Source organism: Carlito syrichta, unplaced genomic scaffold, assembly GCF_000164805.1.
Source record: "Carlito syrichta isolate Samal-C Ts95f unplaced genomic scaffold, Tarsius_syrichta-2.0.1 Scaffold302231, whole genome shotgun sequence".
NCBI lineage: Eukaryota > Metazoa > Chordata > Mammalia > Primates > Tarsiidae > Carlito > Carlito syrichta.
Window position 1 is genome coordinate 817,676 of NW_007246327.1, and position 21,199 is coordinate 838,874.

The 21,199-nt window shown below is 35.4% G+C and overlaps 1 protein-coding gene across 7 annotated transcripts in view; it reads left to right on the top strand.

The window, feature by feature from the left end:
- The window catches only part of LOC103258466 (ankyrin repeat and KH domain-containing protein 1), a 125,880-nt gene that overhangs the window by 53,459 nt on the left and 51,222 nt on the right, over window positions 1-21,199 (top strand). For 3 of the 7 annotated variants that reach the window (XM_021711398.1, XM_021711399.1, XM_008056131.2), the window contains exons 9-10: window positions 238-429; window positions 7,072-7,181. In XM_021711398.1, the coding sequence (XP_021567073.1) occupies window positions 238-429; window positions 7,072-7,181 (302 nt within the window). Of the gene's footprint in view, window positions 1-237; window positions 430-7,071; window positions 7,182-14,803; window positions 15,040-21,199 lie in introns of those variants that run through there. The other 4 variants (XM_008056132.1, XM_008056133.1, XM_008056130.2 and 1 more) reach the window with 3 other exon arrangements.

A 21,199-nucleotide genomic window follows, 5' to 3' on the forward strand; every position in this document is an offset into this window, starting at 1 on the left:
GACACCATGCATGGTCTTACTTTGTTTTTAAAAATCCATTTGTCTGTTTTGGGTGAGTATCAGTGAAGTTTACTACAACTAGCATATTTTTTAAAAAAAATTGATCCTAAAATAAGTTCTCAGCACACTGGAAGGGACCACAGAAGCGGAGGAGATAGAGATAATGATTACAATTCAGAAAAATATTATCTTTAAGTCTCTTCTGACTAGTTTTAATCTAGTCTCATGTTTTCCCAGGAGCAAATATAAATGCCCAGACAGAAGAAACTCAAGAAACTGCTCTTACCTTGGCTTGCTGTGGAGGATTTTCTGAAGTTGCAGACTTCCTGATTAAGGCAGGGGCTGATATAGAACTTGGCTGCTCCACACCTCTGATGGAAGCTTCTCAGGAGGGACACCTGGAGTTGGTTAAATATTTGCTAGCTGCTGGTATGTGGCTTTAAAGATGCCTTATAGCTCAGAAAGACAAATACAAATAATAGTTTACTTATATGTAGTCTCTAAAAAGCTGAACTCATAGAAGTAGAGAATAGAATGGTGGTTACCAGAGTGTTGGGAGGGTGGTGGGATGAGGGTGGATGGGAAGGGGAGATGTTGGTCAAAGGGTACAGAGTTTCATTTAGACAGGAGGAATAAGTTTTAATTATCTATTGCACAGCATAGTGACTATAGTTAACAATAATGTTTTTTCAAAGTTGCTAAAGGAGTAGATTTTAAATGATCTCACCACAAGGAAATGATAAGTATGTGAGGGGATATTATGTTAATTAATGTGATTTAATTATTTTATGGCATATATAAATATCATAACATCACAATGTACCCCACAAATATATACAACTATTACTTGCCAATTAAGAATAAAACAAAATTAAATTAAATGCCTTTTAGAGAAAAGCTTTTATACTGCTTTTTAAACTTTAACAATTATTCTTAACTTTTTCATTTCTTTCATTGTTCTTAACTTTTTTATTTCATTTGAAAGGCAGCTCCATAATCTAACTGTTCTTAGACTACTAACTCTTGTTATTAATGTTTGCTTAGTGACCATAAGCCTTTTCATTCACCTTCTCACTTCATTAAATTGCTTGTGGCTTCTGGAAAGGAAAAGTTAGATTTCTTAGTCTCCATTAATATAGGGAGGTGGGGATGACATTATAGAGATTATAATTTGGTACCTTCTAATTTGTCAATTTCTTGGTATTTCTAAGTCATCTAAAAAAAGTGGGAATTAATTTTTTTTGCAGAGTATTTAGTTTTAAAATGGTTGTGCTTAATTAATTGTTAAGCTGTGGTAAGTAAAAAAGTATTTTTACATAGACTATTTGCAATTTTATAGAACATACTAGAAAAAAATTGGTCAAGATAGATGTAAACCTTTATATGTTCTTTGGAAATTATAAGGAATTTTTATTTAAGTCTGATAGATCATTTGGAACTCAATATATAAAGAAATTAATGGCCAGGCGTGGTGGTTCATGCCTGGAGTCCCAGCACTTTGGGAGACTGAGGCCGAAGGATTACCTGAGCCCAGGAGTTTGAGATCAGCCTAGGCCGCCAGGCTCGGTGGCTCAGCCTGTAATCCTGTGCCTTTGGGAGGCTGAGGTGAGTGGATTGCCTGAGCCCGCAGGTTCGAGACCTGCCTGGGTAACAAGACCTCATCTCTACAATAAATCAAAAAATCAGCCGGGCGTGGTAGCGCATGCCTATAATTCCGGCTACTTGGAAGGCTGAGGCGGAAGGATTGCTGGAGCCCAGCAGGTCGAGGCTGCGGTGGCCGGGAGCGGCCACTGCACTCCAGTCTGGGCGACAGAGTGAGACTCCAACTCAAAAAAAAACAAAGAGATCAGCCTAGGCAACATAGTGAGACCTCGTCTCTATAAAAAATTAGTCAGGTATGGTGGCACGTGTATATGGTCCCAGCTATTCAAGAGGCTGAGGCAGGAAGATTGCTTGAGTCCAGGAGTTTCAGACTGTGTTGATCTACTATCTGCCACTATGTACTTCAGCCCGAGCAGCACACTGAGAACCTGACTCAAAAAAAAAAGGAAGAAATTAATATGTAAAGGAAAATAAAATATTTAGCAAAACTTTATTCATCTTTTTGACCTTTCATTGTTAGCATTAATTTTAATTCACCTCAGCTTCAGTTTTTCCTTGGGATTATTGTTGGTATAATTTCTTTTTTTTGGAAACAGTGGAAAAACATTTAAGAGGAAAATTGCACTTCTAATTACATACATATTACCATTTAAGGGAAAGTGATTTACAACTTTTTAAAAAACAACTTCTCTGGTTTAAATCTGTTAATTCTATAATACAATGTAAGTATAGTGGCTATTTTAAAATGCAACAAAATAAAATTGAAGTAATCATTATGATCCCCTTTCTCAGAAAAAAGTAGGTGATTATAATCTATCTTCAACAATTCCTTTTTAAAAATTAGATATGTTAGGAGAATCTCCATTTAAAGGAAATTATGTGTGTGAGCGCTCCACTCAGGGGAGGGGGGTGGGATTGGCAGTTGAGGGAAGCTGCTGGGGAGGGCAGGGCACACCTCATCAACAAGGGTACCTGCATAATCAGCGTTTGTATACCTAACCCTGAATTGTACCCCACATCTTTAATTTTATTTTATTTTTTGAGTTGGAGTCTTACTCTGTTGCCCACACTGGAGTGCAGTGGCCGCTCCCGGCCACCGCAGCCTCGACCTGCTGGGCTCCGGCGATCCTTCTGCCTCAGCCTTCCCAGTAGCCGGAATTACAGGTGCGTGCTACCACACCCGGCTCATTTTTGATTTATTGTAGAGAGGAGGTCTCACTGCCCAGGCGGGTCTTGAACCCGCGGGCTCAGGCAATCCACTCACCTCAGCCTCCCAAAGGCGCCCGATTACATACTGAGCCACCAAGCCCGGCTACCCCACATCTTTATTTTAAAAAAGAACCAAAAAACAAAACTCCATTGGGGCTATATTATTTCTCTTATTAGGGATAATAATAGTAGTTTTAATTATTTCACAATATGATAGCATTTTATTGAAATAATATCTTAAGCCAGATTGTTAATGATTTTATTTGTGGTTTGGACAAGCCACTTATAAAAGCTGACCTCTTTCCTAATTCAAATTCTGTATTAATCACTAGTCAGTGTACTATTCAGTCATTTTTTTCCCCCATCACTTTCAGTAATTGTGTCCCATTCAAGAGCCTTTCTCTGCCAGTGGTTTACCTTTCTACATTCTTCCTGCATCCCTCTCTTAAGCTGTGTCATGTTGTTGTAAATATTTTTAAAAGAAGGAATAAATGTTTATTAAGAAATTACTGAATGCCAGATATTGTGCTCAGCTTTTGTGTTATCTCTGTTAATTGTCACCACTTCCTATGTAGTAAAAAATATGAAACACATTCTTGTGGATATGAAAACTGATGCACGGTGGCTCAAGCCTGTAATCCCAGCACTTTGGGAGGCTGAGGTGAGGGAACTGCCTGAGCCCATGGGTTCCAGAACAGCCTGACCAACTTGGTGAGACCTCATATCTACAATAACTAAAAAATTAGCCTGTAGTTCTGGCTATTTGGATGGCTGAGGCGGAAGGATCACCTGATCCCAGCAGGTTGACGCTGGGGTATCTGTGAGCATGCCATTGCACTCCAGTCTGGGTGACGGAATGAGACTCCAACTCAAAACAAAAAGATAATTCCTGACATTGTTTTTCTACTTCATCACCATTGATTCTAATATTTAGCTCTTTTTTGCTGATTTGAAGTATGTAGTTTCTAGAACTATCTCAGGGTTTGAGAATCACTTTTTAATATAATCACTACCTAAACATTTTTTCCCCCAGGTTTGAATGTGGTTTATTTACATGAAGTTCTTCTTATAAGTGTGGCACTAAAGCAAACTCCAGTAGGGCCTATATAATTGAAAAAAAATTTAAGCCTTTTTCTTATGGCATTTTTTCAGACACATAGAGAATATAGCATATTGAACCTGAAGAATCCATCACCCAGTTAAAACTGGGTGTTTTAACATGAATGTTTAATTCATGGCTGGTTTTACTTCATCTGTACTCACTCCACATCCCCCATTTAGTTTTGTAAAATTATTTTTACTTCAAATAAGAATTTTTTACTTTCAATTTTTTTTTTTTGAATTGGAGTCTCACTCTGTCGCCCAGACTGGAGTACAGTGGCCGCTTCCAGCCACCGCAGCCTCGACCTGCTGGGCTCTGGCGATCCTTCCACCTCAGCCTTCTGAGTAGCCGGAATTACAGGCACACGCTTCCACGCCCGGCTAATTTTTTGATTTATTGTAGAGATGAGGTCTTGCTGCCCAGGCGGTTCTCGAACCCACGGGCTCAGGCAATTCACTCACCTCAGCCTCCCAAAGGCGCGGGATTACAGGCTGAGCCACCGAGCCCGGCTCAATTTTTAAAATTTGAAAATAAATTACTTAAAAAAATTTTATAAAATTATTATTAAATGTTTCATATGTACCTAGTACCTATAAAGGGTAATTTTAAAATAGCTACAATATGGCCTGATGTGGTTACATTTGTAATCCCAGCACTCTGGGAAGCCAAGGTGAGAGGATTGCTTGAGGCCAGGAGTTCGAGACCAGCCTAGGCAACATAACAAGACCTGGTCTCTACAAACAAATAAAATAATTAGCTGGGTATGGTGGTGCGCAGCTGTAGTCCCTGCCTCTAAAGTGGGAGGATCACTTGAGCCCAGGGGTTCGAGACTGGTGACATGATGGTGCCATTATACTCCAGCCTGGGTGACAGTGAGACCCCGACTCAAAAAATAAGTGAGTAAACAAATACATAAGTAAATCCCACAGTTGTTTTTTTTTTTTTTTTGAGTTGGAGTCTTACTCTGTCGCCCAGACTGGAGTGCAGCAGCCTTGACCTGCTGGGCTCCTGCGATCCTTCCGCCTCAGCCTTCCAAGTAGCCGGAATTACAGCATGCGCTACCACGCCTGATTTTTTGATTTATTGTAGAGATGAGGTCTCGCTGCCCAGGCGGGTCTCGAACCCGCGGGCTCAGGCAATCCACTCACCTCAGCCTCCCAAAGGTACGGGATTACAGGCTGAGCCACCGAGCCCGGCTAGTTGTATTTTTTCACCTAAAAGTTTTTAATAGTAATTTCTTGCAAGTATCCCAACAGTTTTTATATTTCTGTGACAGTCTCATAAATGAGTATGTGTATATTTAATAACTTGTTTGAATTAGTATTCAAGTAAGATTCACACTGTCACTATTGAGCAATGTCTCTTAAGTCTCTTTAGTCTGTAGGCTCCCTTTCATTTTTCTTTGCTTTTTTCTTGCAGTTTTTGGTTGCAGAAATGGAATGTTTGTCCCAGAGTGTGGATTTTGTGGATTTTATCTCCATGATTTTATTTAACTTGTTTTTCTATGTCTTGGATTTTCCATAAATTAGTAGATAGACCTACAGACTTGATTGTATTCAAGTTTGATTTTTTTTTTTTAATTGGGACTACTTCATAGGTAGTAGTTGTATACTTTTTCCAGGAGGTAGTATGTGTCTGGTTGTCTCTATTTTTATGATATTATTAGCCATTGATGATCACTGCTTAGATATATTAATTCACTAGGTATTGCAAAGTGGTAATATTGTAAATTATTTTATTCTTTCCATGTATATTAGCTGGAATATGTCTATAAAGAGAAAATTCTCCTCAACTATTTGCCCTTAATCTTAGTACAAATCAGGATAAATGTTTGTTAGTGACAGGATAAATGTTTGCAGTTTTTTCCCTTTATTTACTAGTTTCCAAAATAATGAGGTGGTCCCTTGGTATCCTTCAAAAGTTGCCACTGAATTTTGTTTTTGAACATCATTTTAAATTTTATTTTATTTTAAAGATGTGGGGTACAATTTGGGGTTAGGTCTGCAAATGCGTATTATGCAGGTACCCTTTTTGATGAAGTGTGCCCCTCCCTCCCCTGGCAGTTTCCCTCAAGTGCCAGTTCTACCCCCACTCCCCTGGCAATTTCCCACTTCTGTCAATTCCTTTCTTATAGTATTATGATAATTGTTCAAGATTCACTTATGAGTGAGAACATATGGTACTCTGTTATTTGTTTCTGTGATAGATCACTGAGTATGATAGACTCTAAATCCATCCAAGTTGCTGCGAAGTCCATATGTTTTTCCTCCTTTATGGCTGCATAATATTCCATTGTGTATATGTACCACATTTTTTTAATCCAATCCAGCTTCGATGGGTGAACATCATTTTTAACTTTTAGATTAAACATATATGATGATTTTTAATTGTCAGAAGATGGGACACTTTAACTATCTCTGATCACTAAGAAGTTGGTTTCTAAATCCTTTTGATGTTACCTCACTGTAGTCTCTGATAGTTTCATTGCTTTGTAATATGGAAAGGTGTTCTTGCTCCAGTATCGGAATCAATCATTTCTCTAAGAAGTCCTAATTTCATTTAGTAGGAAATGGTACTTAGAGACCACAATCTAAGATAGAGATGCTATTTCTACCGTTGTCTTTAAGGCCTTTTTTGTTGGTCAGGGCTAGGGAATATATATATATTTTTTTAGGTAAAATACATCATGGGTTCACATTAGTACCTCCAATTCAGAAACATAGAGTTTTTACTTGAGCTAAGTAATTTAGGGTTTCTCTTATCCATGCCAAAATTTTATTTTTTCACTAAATAATTACTTATTTGATTTATACTACACTAACCATAGAACTGTCTCAGAATACAAACCAACACCACTACCAACATGATTTCTGAAAATTGCTTAATATTTTTTTGTTTCTGCTGCTCTTTTATTCCTTGGGATATATTTTACTAGTGATATATAGGCAAATAACTGTGTTTTAAAATAATTAGTTTAAGTGTTTTCTATCTGGCTAAAAATATTTTTATAAAGCATATTTAAAGGAAAATTAGAATACTTAAAATGCATTTTGGTATCTTCACATTTTGAATTCTTTAGTTTCATCAGATTGTAGAATTGGACTATCTAATATAATTTTGCACAAAGTAAATGTATGTTCTTCTTTTTTTTTTGCTAGGCGCTAATGTGCATGCTACAACAGCAACAGGAGACACAGCCTTAACCTATGCTTGTGAAAATGGACATACAGATGTTGCAGATGTTTTACTTCAAGCAGGGGCTGATTTAGTAAGATATTTTTAATTTTAAATATTTTTGTGTGAATGTTAATATTCATTCATACATAACATTTAGAAAACACTAGTAAATATCAGCAGTTGACGTACTTTGTATATAGTAACTTAAAAAAAAACTTAGCTACTTATTCTAGTTGTTGCATGTATTTAATGTATTTGAAAATAATTAGTGTTAAATAGGGTATACTGTTTCTTCCTTTCACTCGGCCCTCATTTGCCATTCCTATACTTTTTAGACTATCCTTTATTAGACATATAAATGCAGTGATGTGTTTGTTCATAGAATACAATTACTGTCAGATCACTTTGAATTTCTTTTTCTTATTATTATTTTAATTGACATAATAATTGAACACATTTATCAGGTATCGATACATGTATAATGTGTGTAATGATCAAACCAGGGTAATTAGTGTATGTAGCATCACTTTGAGTAATTTCTGTTGTTTCTCTTATTTAAAAACAAAGTTACTGTTGCTAATTATCCTCCTAACACATTATTACAAATTCTGTTCCTTTTTTGTTCTTTTGTTTTGACTTCGTAAAATTTCAAATTAGATGTCAGAGTTATATGTGTAATCATCCTTATGACTATGAAAAATTATAAATAATATCCCATATGAAAGTTTATGCTTCTTGATAAAATATGATTTAACTGTTTTTATTTTGTGAGGATGTTTTAAAGTATGTTCTAGAGTTTCTCCCAGAATTATCTTATATATTTCTTTAAACATTTAAAAAGAAAAAATAGAGATAGGATCTCTCTATATTGCCCAGGCTGGTGAACTCTTAGACTCTAGTGATCCTCCTGCCTTGGCCTCCCAAAGTGCTGGGATTACAGGCATGAGCCACTACGCCTGGCCTAATTCTTAAAAATCTATGTGTGTGACATATGCAACTATAAATGTTGTAGATAATTAGCTTTCTTAGTTTTAGTTATTTAGAAAAAACTGTGCAAATATTGCTTTTTAAGTCATTTCCAATAACACGTTTCCATAATAGATACCTGAGAACATTGTTGGAAAATGTTTACTGGCTAGAATAAATGTATAGTGTGTTTATACTCTTTTTTGTTATTTCTACTAATACTAAATATCGTCATGATAACATTATTCATTCTTATTCCAGGATCTGCCCTATCAGTTAAAATTTCTGAGAGATGTATTTTTTTTGTCTTAGAATAATGACAGAGATATGTTAAGTAGATCTTTGTCTTTTGACTTCTTTCTTTATCTTTTTCCTTTATTACAGTTACTTTAGGTACTCTATAAATATAAGGAATTGAAGTATTTTATCACTAGAAATAAATAGAGAATAAAAGTTTAGATACTATAAGCAAAGTTTAATACTCTTACCCTCTGAATTCTTATTTGGTTCTCTTTTTTTCCGTTTTCTACAACAAAGTCACTCTGTTAACCTATTAGAAATTCTTTGATAAAAATAAATAGGAAAAAACAGGAACTGTCTGTTAAATGTACTCTAATGTGGCTGGACTCAGTGACTCAGCTTGTAATCCTAGCACTTTGGGAGGCCAAGGCGAGTGAATTGCCTGAGCCCGCAGGTTCGAGACCAGCCTGGGCAACATAGTGAGACCTCATCTCTACAATAAATAAAAAAATTAGCTGGGCATGGTAGCACGTGCCTGTAGTTCTGGCTACTTGGAAGACTGAGGCAGAAGATTGCTTTAGCCAAGGAGTTCGAGGCTGTAGTGTGCTGTAATTCACCCGTGAATAGCCACTATATTCTAGACTTGGCAACATAACAAGATTTCTCTCCTAAAAAAAAAAAGAAAAAGAAAATGTGAAAAGTATACTAATTTTGACATTTAAAACCTGTGAATATTTGGGTGTAAAATTTGTGACAGCACAAAAAAAATCCTATTAATAACTTTTATAATTTCAGGCTTTACTGTAGGCCAGAGGAAAGATGAAGTCTTAATAAAAAACAGGAAGCATCAGAGACTAAGGCAGATTAGTCTTTGAGTCCTGAGAAAACATGAATGTGACTGATAATTCTTATGAATTTTATCTTACAAGGCAGTTAACATCTTACTCATCCTTTTTTCTTTGCTGCTATCTTACTAATATCTGTTTTGGTCTATAGTAACTTCCTCTAGTGGTTTGCAGATGGAAGACTCTCTGCTATCACTGCATGCAGTGGAAATATATTTCATTCCTGACATCCCTTAGGTGTGTTCTTGATGTGTTTGTAGGTGTGCTAATTCTTTAAAAGGTTTCCTTTGTGGGCTGATTGAGAACCTTTGTTTTTTGGAAGCTATTTTTACTCTCAATTTTAAATAAGGACATACAAGTCAATCTGTGGAATACAATCTAGACCAGCTTCCGTGCTTTGTTAAATTATACAGCTTAACTTTTGCCATCATTTCAAGGTTTTTGAGATAATATTTTTCTTTTTATAAAGGATATTAACAGCTGCTGTTTCCTATTCTTTAAAATACTCAGCTCTAGTATCAATTAAGATAGTAATTATGGTTTAAAGATATTTTAATACAACAGACTGATTTTCTTATATCATTTTCTGAGATGAATCTGAGAAGTTTTAGGACTTTTCATTCTAATGCATGTTAGGTGATCCTTCCAACTCAACCTTCCAAGTAGCCGGAACTACAGGCATGCGCTATCATGCCTGACTATTTTGATTTATTGTAGAGATGAGGTCTCGCCAAGTTGCCCTGGTGGGTCTCGAACCTGCAGGCTCAGACAATCCACTCACTTCGGCTTCCCAAAGTGCTGGGATTACAGGTTGAGCCACTGAGCCCAGCCTATAACTTAGTTTTAAAGAAAATCTAGAAATGGTCTCATTTGTGGCTTTTAAAAATTCAAAACTGGGGGGAGATTAAAAAAAATTTCAAAACTAATGGTATACTTGAGCATTTTCAGGGAAATCATCAAAATGTATACATGTTCTAATTTCATTTTTGAAATAGTTGTTTGAAACTTTTATTTTTTTTAATTTTAAAATTATTTAGGTTTTAAAAATGTTTAAAATTTAAATTTCAAAATTAAAAAAATTTAAGATGGTTTCTTTTGCCTATTAATTCCAAAGTTTTTGAATTAACATGCAGAATCATTTTAACTACACTAAAAACATAGAGCTTACTCTGTAAGCACAGAGCCTTGAGCAAATGACCAAATCTATGTCTTCCTGCTATATGATGTATCTCTTGTTCCTACTATAATGGGAATGATCTTATATTGAAATAGTGATATAGTCTTCTGTTGAAATAGAGGTATGTCCTTTATGTGTTCTTTCTCTGCATAGCATCTTTGTTTATTAGGCCCAGGTTCATTTTCAGTATTTGCTGTGATTTCAGGTATAATTTAGTGTAGACCCATTGTAAGAAAATTTTAATTAAAACTTTAATAATATTAATGTGTTATTATTTTATTTTATTATTATTTTTTGAGTCAGACTTTCACTCTGTCACCAAAACTGGAGTGCAGTGGCATGCACATGGCCACTGCAGCCTCAACCTGCGGGACTCAGGCAATCCTTCCACCTCAGCCTTCCAAGTAGCTGGAACCACAGATGTGTGCCACCATACTTGGCTTTTTTTTTTTTTATAGAGATGAGTTCACGCCAAGTTGCCCAGACTGGTCTCAAACTCCTGGGCTCAGGCAGTATTCTCGCGTTTGCCTTCCAAAGTGCTGAGATTACAGGCATGAGCCACTGGTGCCTGGCCTAATGTGTTTTCTGTAGTGCATAGAATCTAAAAGAAACATTTTTTAAAAAGCCTTTGGAAACAACTTAATCTTGTTTCTCAGAATAGAATTTTTCATATTATCAGTGTCTTTATAAAATTATTATTGAACTGCTTTACCAGAAATAATCAATAAACATCATTTAAAAACTATAGTTGACCAACTTCCCTAGCCTCTGAGCCATTGCTCTGGTGTCCTGTGTTACTCCAGGCTATTTTTTCCTATTATTGATTGTTAGACCAGAAACAGAGTTTTAATATTTCACACTTGTTCATTCCTATAACTTACTTCAGCCACAGCACTTATAAATTGACTTCTTTTCTCACAGTCCTCCAGCACCCCTTTAATACTAATTTTTAAGTTTAAATTGGAGAACTTATATAGTTAACTGTTCCACAGGATAATTTGGATTATAAAACACAACTTTGCTTTATTTTTTCTCTTGCTAGTTTTTAAATTTTAACCTACTTTGATATACTTGTTTTTCTGGCTTCCATGCCCAATCGTTTTATTGCTATAAAGATAAAAGCATGGACTTATAGTATATAATGAAGTGTTGCCTGAATCTGGAAAAAAGATAAAAGCAAAAGTTAATACAATAGAAAATAATTTTATTTACTTATTTTGAGTTGGGGATCTCACTCTTTCAAGCAGGCTAGAGTACAGTGGTCATAGCTCACTGCTGCTTCAACCATCTGGGTTTAAGCGATCCTCCTGCCTCAGACTCTTGAGTAGCTGGGATTACAGGTATGTGCCACTGTACCTGGCTAATTTTTTTAATTTATTTTTTGTAGAGACAGAAGTCTCACTGTGTTACCCAGGCTGGTCTTGAATTCCTGCCCTCAAGTGATCTTCCCACCTTGGCCTCGCAAAGTGCTGGGATTATGAGCATGAGCTACTGTGCCTGTCTCCTTTTAAATGAGATTTGATACAGACTTTCCATAAGAGAAAGAAAAATATGTTAATATCAGGTTATTATCTATATTAAATACTTTAAAATACAAAATGTAGGTCAGACCCTTCTTTTATAAGATTTTTAACAAATTTAAGCAGTATGTTTTATCTCTCTAGACATCTCTATATACCCAAACACACATATATATAGTATGTGTGTATATGTTATATATACATATATGTATATGTTCCAATAGGTTTCTCATTCTTTTTCACAGGTACCCAGTGTTCTGGGCTTTTAATACAGAAGTGTATTAATACAGGTTAATACGACTTATTAACCACTTATTTACTTATATACATCTGACTTATTTTAAAATATTACAAATATTAAAAATTTTAAAAATATTGTAAGTTTTAAAATATTACAAATAGTGCTGTAGTAAATATTATTAAGCATATTTATATATCTTTGCTACTTTTGTGAGTATATCTATAGCGATAAATTCCTAGAAGTGAAATTGTTGGTTATCAGGGAGTCCACTTCAAAAAATTGATAACTATTGCCAAACTGTTAAAAAAGCTGAACCATTGTTTATAATTGAGACCTCCTGTTGCTCCCACATTCTCACAAATATGAATAGATTTCTTCTTTCTCTCTTTCCTTTCTTTCTTCCTTCTTTTTTTTTGAAATGGTTTAATTTTCTAATCTCTGATCATAGTTCTACTTGTTAGCATTACCTAAAAAATCTTCTTGCTGTGTTACAAGTAACTCTATTTAATTGCTCCCAAACTTTGGGGAACTATAGAAAACACAGGAATAAAGTTACTTTTGGGGAATATGTTGACATATCATTTACAAATGCAAATTTTTTGTTAACTTTCTTAAAAATTAAATAGATTTTAAAAAATCAAACATTCAGTCACTATTTACTCCATTCTGAAAGACAGCAGAGTAATATCCTTCATCATAGTATTTTCATGAGTTATTTTAACATTCTCCTGGTTATAGCATTTATATACTGTTTTATGGCCTTCTCACAATTGTTTAAAGATATATATTCACATTATATTTAAGTGAATTCATTTATTACCTTACTAGTTTTTTGCATTATATAGCTTCTTAATTTCTAAGTTCCTCAACTTGGCTCATCTTTTGAGTGGTTGGTACTGGTATTTTGTTTTTAATTTATTCTCCCACTCAAAAAGGAGTTCACAGATGTTTGCTATTTGGAGAATACTTTATGTTGTATTTATAAATGAATGTAGCCATAGATGGAATTATTGAATCACATGTTTCTTCTCCTTAAAATTTTAAACTCTCTATACTACTGTCTTCAGGTACTGAATATGATTCCCATATCTACTTGGATTATTGTAAGATTCTTTCATGTGTGATTTCACTAGGATGTTTCTTGTGTTGATTATTCTTTTTTTGGAAAACAGTAAATACTTTCTATCTGAAGATTTTAGATTGTAATTGTCTTTTTTTTTTTTTTAAAGGAAGTTTCCTTCTGTTATATCTTTGAATACTTCTTTTCCTATTCTCTGGTCTTCCTCTGGGATATTTACTATTCATATGTTGACCTTCCCTTATTGTATTTGTGTTTGTATTACCTTTATGTCTAATACCCTTCTTTTCTTTGTCATTTTCCTTTTCACTGTTTCTTAAGCCTGTCATCCAGGTCACTATTTTTTTTAGTGTACTTGTCTCTATTTCTAATGTGATTTTCATGGTTTCATTATCACAAATGGAGTATTCCTTATCTGCAAAACTTGGGACCAGAAGTGTTTTAAATTTTAAAATTATTTTCAGATTTTGGAATATTTGCAGAAAACATGCCCATTGAGCATCCCTAACATACTTCCATGAACATTTCCTTTGAGCATCATGTTGGTATTCAAAAAGTTTCAGATTTTGGAACATTTATGATTTCAGATTTTTAGATTAGGGATGCTCAACATCTATTTAGTTTCTTTTCTTCCCATTCACTTTTGGGTCTCCTCCTGTTGTTATGCCACTTTGTTCAGCTATTTATTTAAGGAGTACATGTTATCTTTATTTGAAAGTATATTTGACTATAATTTTATTCTGTTTCTGTGTTTATATGAACTTCTTCATAGGTTCTGTGCCAGATTCTTTGTGCTTATTATTCATATTTGATTAGGGCTTGCTATTTGTAGAAAATAATATGGGGAGGGATGGCAGGGATAGGAAGTGAACTGTAACAGTTAACTTCCTCAAATCATATAATTGTCTCAGGATATTTCTTGCTGAATCTATATTACAGGAGCATGCACCCTTTAGGGTAAGCATATCACTTAGGTAGAAAATTTGGAGTGACTTAGAACGAAGCCTTCTCTAGGCCACATCTCTTTTTTTGGAGACTCACTTGACTTCCGTCAGGTACTGAAAAGCTTTTTGGTATTTCCTCAATTGTATTCCTATATCACCTTCAGGTAGTTTCTCTTTGTTAAGAGTCTATATCTAGAAAAAATACAAATATTCCATCCCTCAAGTTCTTTGAAGGTTCTTGTTTTTGTTGAAAAGTGTGAGCACTAAGTATATTTACAATGGAGAAAAGCTGTATAACTATTTAATTATTTTATAGTATTTTCCTTCCCTGCAACTTCCAATATTACCACATCTCTTGATCTCATTATTTTCCTTGGTTAGATTTTTTTAAAGGTTGCTCTTTTTTTGTGGCTTTAGTTTTATTTTGAGATAAAGGCATGAATTTAAATAATTCAGAATTGTTTCTGTATATGTTAAGGTTTATATTGAAGTTTCATTGGTAGAAAACCATATTATCATACATATTAGAAAATGTATACTCTGCTCATAAGATTATGGTCTCTACAGATGAGAATCTTTTTAGTTGAAGATCCTGAGTTAACAAAGTCCAGCATCTGAAACACCAGTCACTAGGTCTTCATGGCCAAATGTGATTTTCATTTTTGGAATAAGATCCGTGAGTTCTTCTTTTTCCTTTCACAGGACAAGCAGGAGGACATGAAGACTATTTTGGAGGGCATAGATCCGGCCAAGCATCAGGTGAGGGTGGCCTTTGATGCTTGTAAGCTACTACTTAAAGAATAGATGTTGTAGGTAACCAGAACTCGCGATATCTGAATTCTAGACAAGAAGATCCAGGACCTTGCTGGATGACAAAGGAAATCCTCTTCAACTGAAAAAGATTTTGTAGTCCCAATAAAGAGAGGTTGGCATTACTGATAGTTGATTTCCTTAGTATTCTTGCTAAGTAGTATTCCTAAAAATAATCTCTTAGATTAAAATAGATTTTCTTATTTAAGTGGTTATTTTGGGCCAGGCGTGGTGACTCACATCTATAATCCCAGCACTTTGGGAGGTTGAGGTGAGAGGATTGCCTGAACCCATGGGTTCGAGACCAGCCTGGGCAACTTGGTGAGACCTCATCTCTACAATAAGTCAAAAAAAATTATCTGGACATGGTGGCGTGTGCCTGTAGTTCCAGCTGCTTGGAAGGCTGAGGTGGAAGGATTACCTGAGCCCAACAGATTAAGGCTGTGGTGGTCGTGAGTGTGCCACTGCACTCCAGCCTGGGCAACAGAGTGAGACTCTGACTCAAAAAAACCCCAACAAAATAAAACTAAACAACAAAAAAAGATAGTTATTTTGCATTCTCCTATATTTGGAGAGTTAGGATGCCCTAGAGAGAATGTCTCGGTTTAAAGTCCTTTGTATTCAACTTTGTCCATCAAACATCTGGAACTGAGATTTAGGGCAATATATTAGATTGTTTTAAAATAATCTTCAGATAAACCAAAAAGTCAGTTTAGTGAAACATTTACTATATTTTAAATGCCTCAATTTCTATAAACTAAAAGTTAAAAATTTTCTTCTTAAAATTGTCTATTATCTCATTCTGAAATTGGTTGTTTGAAAGGTGAATATTTACTCATAAGAAACATTTCTTTTGAAAAAAAATGTGTGAAATTTGTGACTGATATTAAAACCAATAGCAGTTCTTAATTTTTAAATTTCTCAATACCTAGCCACTCTTTTTTTTTTTTTTTAGATTGGAAAATATAGTTTACTCAGAAAGTAAATGGGAGGGGGAGAGGATTCACCTCCCCAAGGTAGGGGAGGGGGACAAAACTAAGAAAACATGGAAGCCATAGCTCAGCAAAACAGTGGCTACCAAGCCACTCTTAATTATGATGCTTATTAATTATCTTCATTATTGACTTCTTGAATGAGAAGCTGTTATATTCTTTCTATTTTTTTTTTTTTTTTTTGAGTTGGAGTCTCACTCGGTCGCCCAGACTGGAGTACAGTGGCTGCTCCCGGCCACCGCAGGCTCGAGCTGCTGGGCTCCGGCGAGTCTTCCGCCTCAGCCTTCTGAGTACCTGGAATTACAGGCATGTGCTACCACGCCCAGCTGATTTTTTGATTTATTGTAGAGATGAGGTCTCGCTGCCCAGGCGGGTCTCGAACCCATGGGCTCAGGCAATCCACTCACCTCAGCCTCCCAAAAGGCGGGGAATTACAGGCTGAGCCACCGAGCCCGGCTATATTCTTTCTATTTTGAACTGAGAAAATAAATTTATTTCATAAGATATGTAAATATGTGAGTTTTTACTCAGTTTGCATAATATTACAGGTTCCTATCAAGAATGTAAAGCTAAATGTTATTTCAGATAAAGTACTTCTTTCTCCCTGGATTTGTTAGAGGAAACATGATTATAAATCTGTCTCTCTAGCTGGGAGTCTCAAAACTTGAAATTTCTTTCTTTCTTTTTTTTTTTATTTTTTTGAGTTGGAGTCTCACTCTGTCGCCCAGACTGGAGTGCAGTGGCCGCTCCCGGCCACCGCAGCCTCGACCTGCTGGGCTCCGGCGATCCTTCCACCTCAGCCTTCCATGTAGTTGGAAGTACAGGCGCGTGCTACCACACCCGGCTGATTTTTTGATTTATTGTAGAGATGAGGTCTCGCCAAGTTGCCCAGGCGGGTCTCGAACCCCCGGGATCAGGCAATTCACTCACCTCAGCCTCCCAAAGGCACGGGATTACAGGCTGATCCACCGAGCCCGGCGGAATTTCTTTTTTTTAGAGGAAGTTTGTGTTCCCAGTTTTACAGGTTCGGATTTAGTAGACCTGAATGGGGAATGCATTTTAACTAATATTCCTAGGAAATTCTGATGACAAATTCTTCATATTTCACGCTTTGAGACACTGCTAGAGTCTATGCAGATTATTCTGCCTCATTGTTCTGTTCTGTTCCTTTTTCATCTTTGCTTTGTAATCGATTATTCTTCCTTTATCCAAATATCTCTGGTATTTATGGTTTTTAGAAAATATGCTAAATACAAGCCCCAGGACAGTGTCTTTTAATCTTTTTGTATTTAAATTCTCCTAAGAGATACGAATCTGATCAGTAATAGTAGATTACTAAGGTAATGATTAATATATAATATATAGCGGTGGGTTGGTTGAACATACCCTCCCTATAGGTTAGTATCTGAATCTTCTGTTACATACAGTATTAAATAGTTTCTCACCCTTTCGCCATGATTGTAGTCATTCTGCCTAGAAAATGTCCTAACTCCAAGAGACACTGTCATAGTTACAGTTCTTGAATATATGTCTTGGGTGCCCTATGGCTGAGATTTTTAAGGGAAATCAACTTATTTTAAATAAAAGAAACTTTATTTAAATTAAAAATTTGTTATCCAAAGCCAAACAGAAAATATTTCCACTTTTTCTTTTTTCTCATGTGTGTGCGTGCACACGTGTATATGTTGTGTGTGTGTGTGTGTAATTTTTTTTTTTTTTAAGGTAAGGTCTCATTCTGGCTCCCAGACTGGACAGTGTAGTGGTGTGATTATACTTACAGCAGTCTCAATCTACTGGGATCATATGATCTTCCTGCCTCAGCCTCTCAAGTGGCTAGGACTACAGACATGCCACCACGTTTGGCTAATTTTTAAAGTTTTTTAAGAGATAGAATCTCACTGTATTGCCCAGGTTTGCAGTGTATTTTTCATGGGTAAGTTTTTAGGGAGCTTATCAGTTCTAGTTATGCACTTATCTGTTTATTTCAACATTAGTGATTAGCTTACCTTAATAAACTTTAAATATGACCTTCTACTTTTTAATGCTAATTTTTTAGTAAAGAATAACATATATACATATTTTTAAATTTCCCTATGTAAAACTGGGAAACTTGTCAACTTTTTCTTGATCTAAAACTACTGAAATACACAAAACTCCTAATTTTTTTTTAAAGGTTGAGTCCTCTCTTCCTAGGTTATGTATTTATAAGTACTTAGAAATTACAAACTATAAATAAATTATAGTGAAAAAATGGACCTAAAAATGCATAATTGTGCCCAGAGACAAGATTAATCTTCATGGACAAAAATGAAGCACAGATCCACAGCTGAAACTGTAGTTCCAAAGAGAATTAAGGGCTAAAAAAAAGTTGGCAGTGGGAGCTAGAATTTCTAAATCTATAGGGGAATAGACAATGAATGCATTTTACAGGTCACAGACCAATCAGTGTAGCATCCTTTATGAAGCAAGGACTAGGATCTTATGGCCCTACTTATGAAGCTAGATGGAAAAAAAACTCGAACAACTAACCAGGTTTATGGTTAGAAATTAGCTCATTGTCACATCCATGTTGTATGTCAGAAATAGCTAAAAGAAAAGAAAAATTAGCAGATTTGTTGTTAGTAGAGGAAATAGCAAAGACAACTGTGTAACTAAAAACTTGCAGGATACCATTCTTTAAGGAACAGAAGTATAGTATGGGACAAGAACCTTAAGTTGTCAAGGAAAGATCTACTTCTGAAATGAACTTTAAGAGCAACTTCCAAACTGTCTTACAAGAAGGGATACATCTGTAGATGGAAACAAAACAAAACACCTCCCATGCAAAATGAGGTTTCTTAAATAAAAATAATTATAACTTTCAAGAGCAAATCCTTGTCAAGAGAGATAGTCAAAATTTAAACAGACAAAAAGCATCAAACAGGAGAATATATACCCAAGAAAATTGAAATAAAAAGTGTAATCTTGAGAATGTTAAACATGTTTATTTTAAACTCTGACAAATAGCCATAAAATAATGTGTGATGCTTAAGCAAAAGCTGATAATTGTGTATTAAGAACAGGTGGATATAAGATAAAACAAAGTTTGGGAGGAAAAAGATTCAATATACAGGGTAGAACAGTATATTAGATACAGTTTATTTAGTGAATGAGTGAGTAAATGAGATGGTAAAACAAGAAATAACATAGTACAAAATAAAGAGAGAGAAAATATGAAAGAGAAACTAAGAGAGAGAAGCTCTCACTTAAGACTAAGAATCTCTACTATACATCTATTAGAAGTTCCTGAAGGAGGCCAGGTATGATGGCTCATGTCTGTAATCTCAACACTTTGCCAAGGCCAAGGCAGGAGGGTCGCTTGAGCCCAGGAGTTCAAGACCAGCCTAAGCAACATAGTGAAATCTTGTCTCTACAAAAACAATTTTTTTTAATTAGCTGGGCATAGTGGTGCACACCTATAGTTCCAGCTACTCAGTAGGCTGAGGGGGATGGATAGCCTGAGCCCAGGAGGTTGGGGCTATGGTGAGCCATGATGGTGACACTGTACTCCAGCCTGGGCAATGTAGTGAGACCCAAACTGAAAAAAAAAAAAGGCCCTGGAGGAGAGGATATAGAAATGGAGGGGAGAAGAAATATTTGAAGAAATGATGGTGGATAATTTTCTAGGATTGAAGCCAGATAAAAACTCTTGATTGAAAAGTTGTGTCATTCTCTAAGCAGAACAAATGAAACGCATAATTTTAAGAATAAAGAAAAATATCTTAAATCTATCAGAGAAAAAATATACCTACAGAAGAATGACCACCAAAATTTTGACATTTTCATCAACAATAATAAATCACACAAGACAATAGGAAGTAGTAGCCTCAAAATGCTGAGATATAATAACAAAATACAGAATTCTGTACTCTACCATTCCAGAGAAGGGAAATAAGTATACTTTCAAATCTACAAAGAATAAAAGAGCTTATCACAGTTTTTCATGCCAAAAGAACTGCTAAGAGATATATACATCAATAAAAAGAAAACTAAACCATGGAGGAAGGTGTAGGATGCAAAAAGCTACGATAAACAAATAAATCGATGAAACATACTGAGTTTAGAAACCTAAATTTTTATGTCTAAAACCAATGTAATATTAGAATTCTAAACAACAATAGTATGAAATTCAGAAGGATGTGTTAGAGAGTTTGTTTAAAAGCTATGCTAGAGTCTTTTTGTTGTTCAGAGGGAAGAGAAGGTACTGAATAACTTAAAAAAATTTTTTAAAATTTTAAATATGTGGGGTACAGTTCATGGTTAGGTATACAAATGTTCATTATGCAGGTACCCTTGTTGATGAGGTATGCCCCCTGCCTCCCCTGACAGTTATCCCACTACTGCCAATCCCGCTTCCGCCCTCCTCTGGCAGTTTCCCACTGAGTGATCTGTCATAGAAACAAAGAACCAAGGATCGCATGTTCTCACTCATAAGCAAACCTTGAATAACTATCGTAATACTATAAGAAAGGGATTGACAGTATTGAATATCTTTTAAAGATTTTTAAAAAGAAAAATGTAACAGTGATCAATAAATATAAGCCTACTGAACTCCATTGCTAAAGGGCAGAGACTTTTGAATAGATTAGCAAATGTCTGTAGGAGACAAACCTAAAGCAAAGTGACAGGGAAAGGTTGACAAAGTGATGGATAAAAAATAGTAAAGTAATATTAACATTAGACAAAATGGAATTTTAAGCCAAAGGAATATTTAGAAATATTCCTTTGATACAATAATCAATTATTGATCAGTGACTAACAATCTACCTTCCAAGTAAAATAGAAAACTGCAAAATTACCAAAAAAATGGGCAAATCTGCATTTATAATGATAGAATTTTAAAAAATACTTCTCTATGAAATTGATATGGCAAGCATAAAACAATTAAAAAAAATAGAACAATTAAGCCAGATATAGTAGCCCACACTTGCACACTTATAATCCCAACACTGGTGGTGGCGCACACCTGTAGTCTCAGCTGCCTGGGAAGCTGGGGAAGGAATATCACTTGAGCCAGGAGTTTGAGACTATAGTGAGCTATGATCTGTCATTGCACTCCAGCATGGGTGACAGAGTAACACCCTGTCTCAGAAAAATAAAGATAAAAAAATAGAACAATTAAGTTTCCTTTTCTTTTATTTTTTTTTGAGTTTGAATCTCATTGTGTCGCCCAGGCTGGAGTGCAGTGGCACAGTCACAGCTACTGTAGCCTCAACCTGCTGAACCCAGGTGATCCGTCTGCCTCAACCTTCCAAGT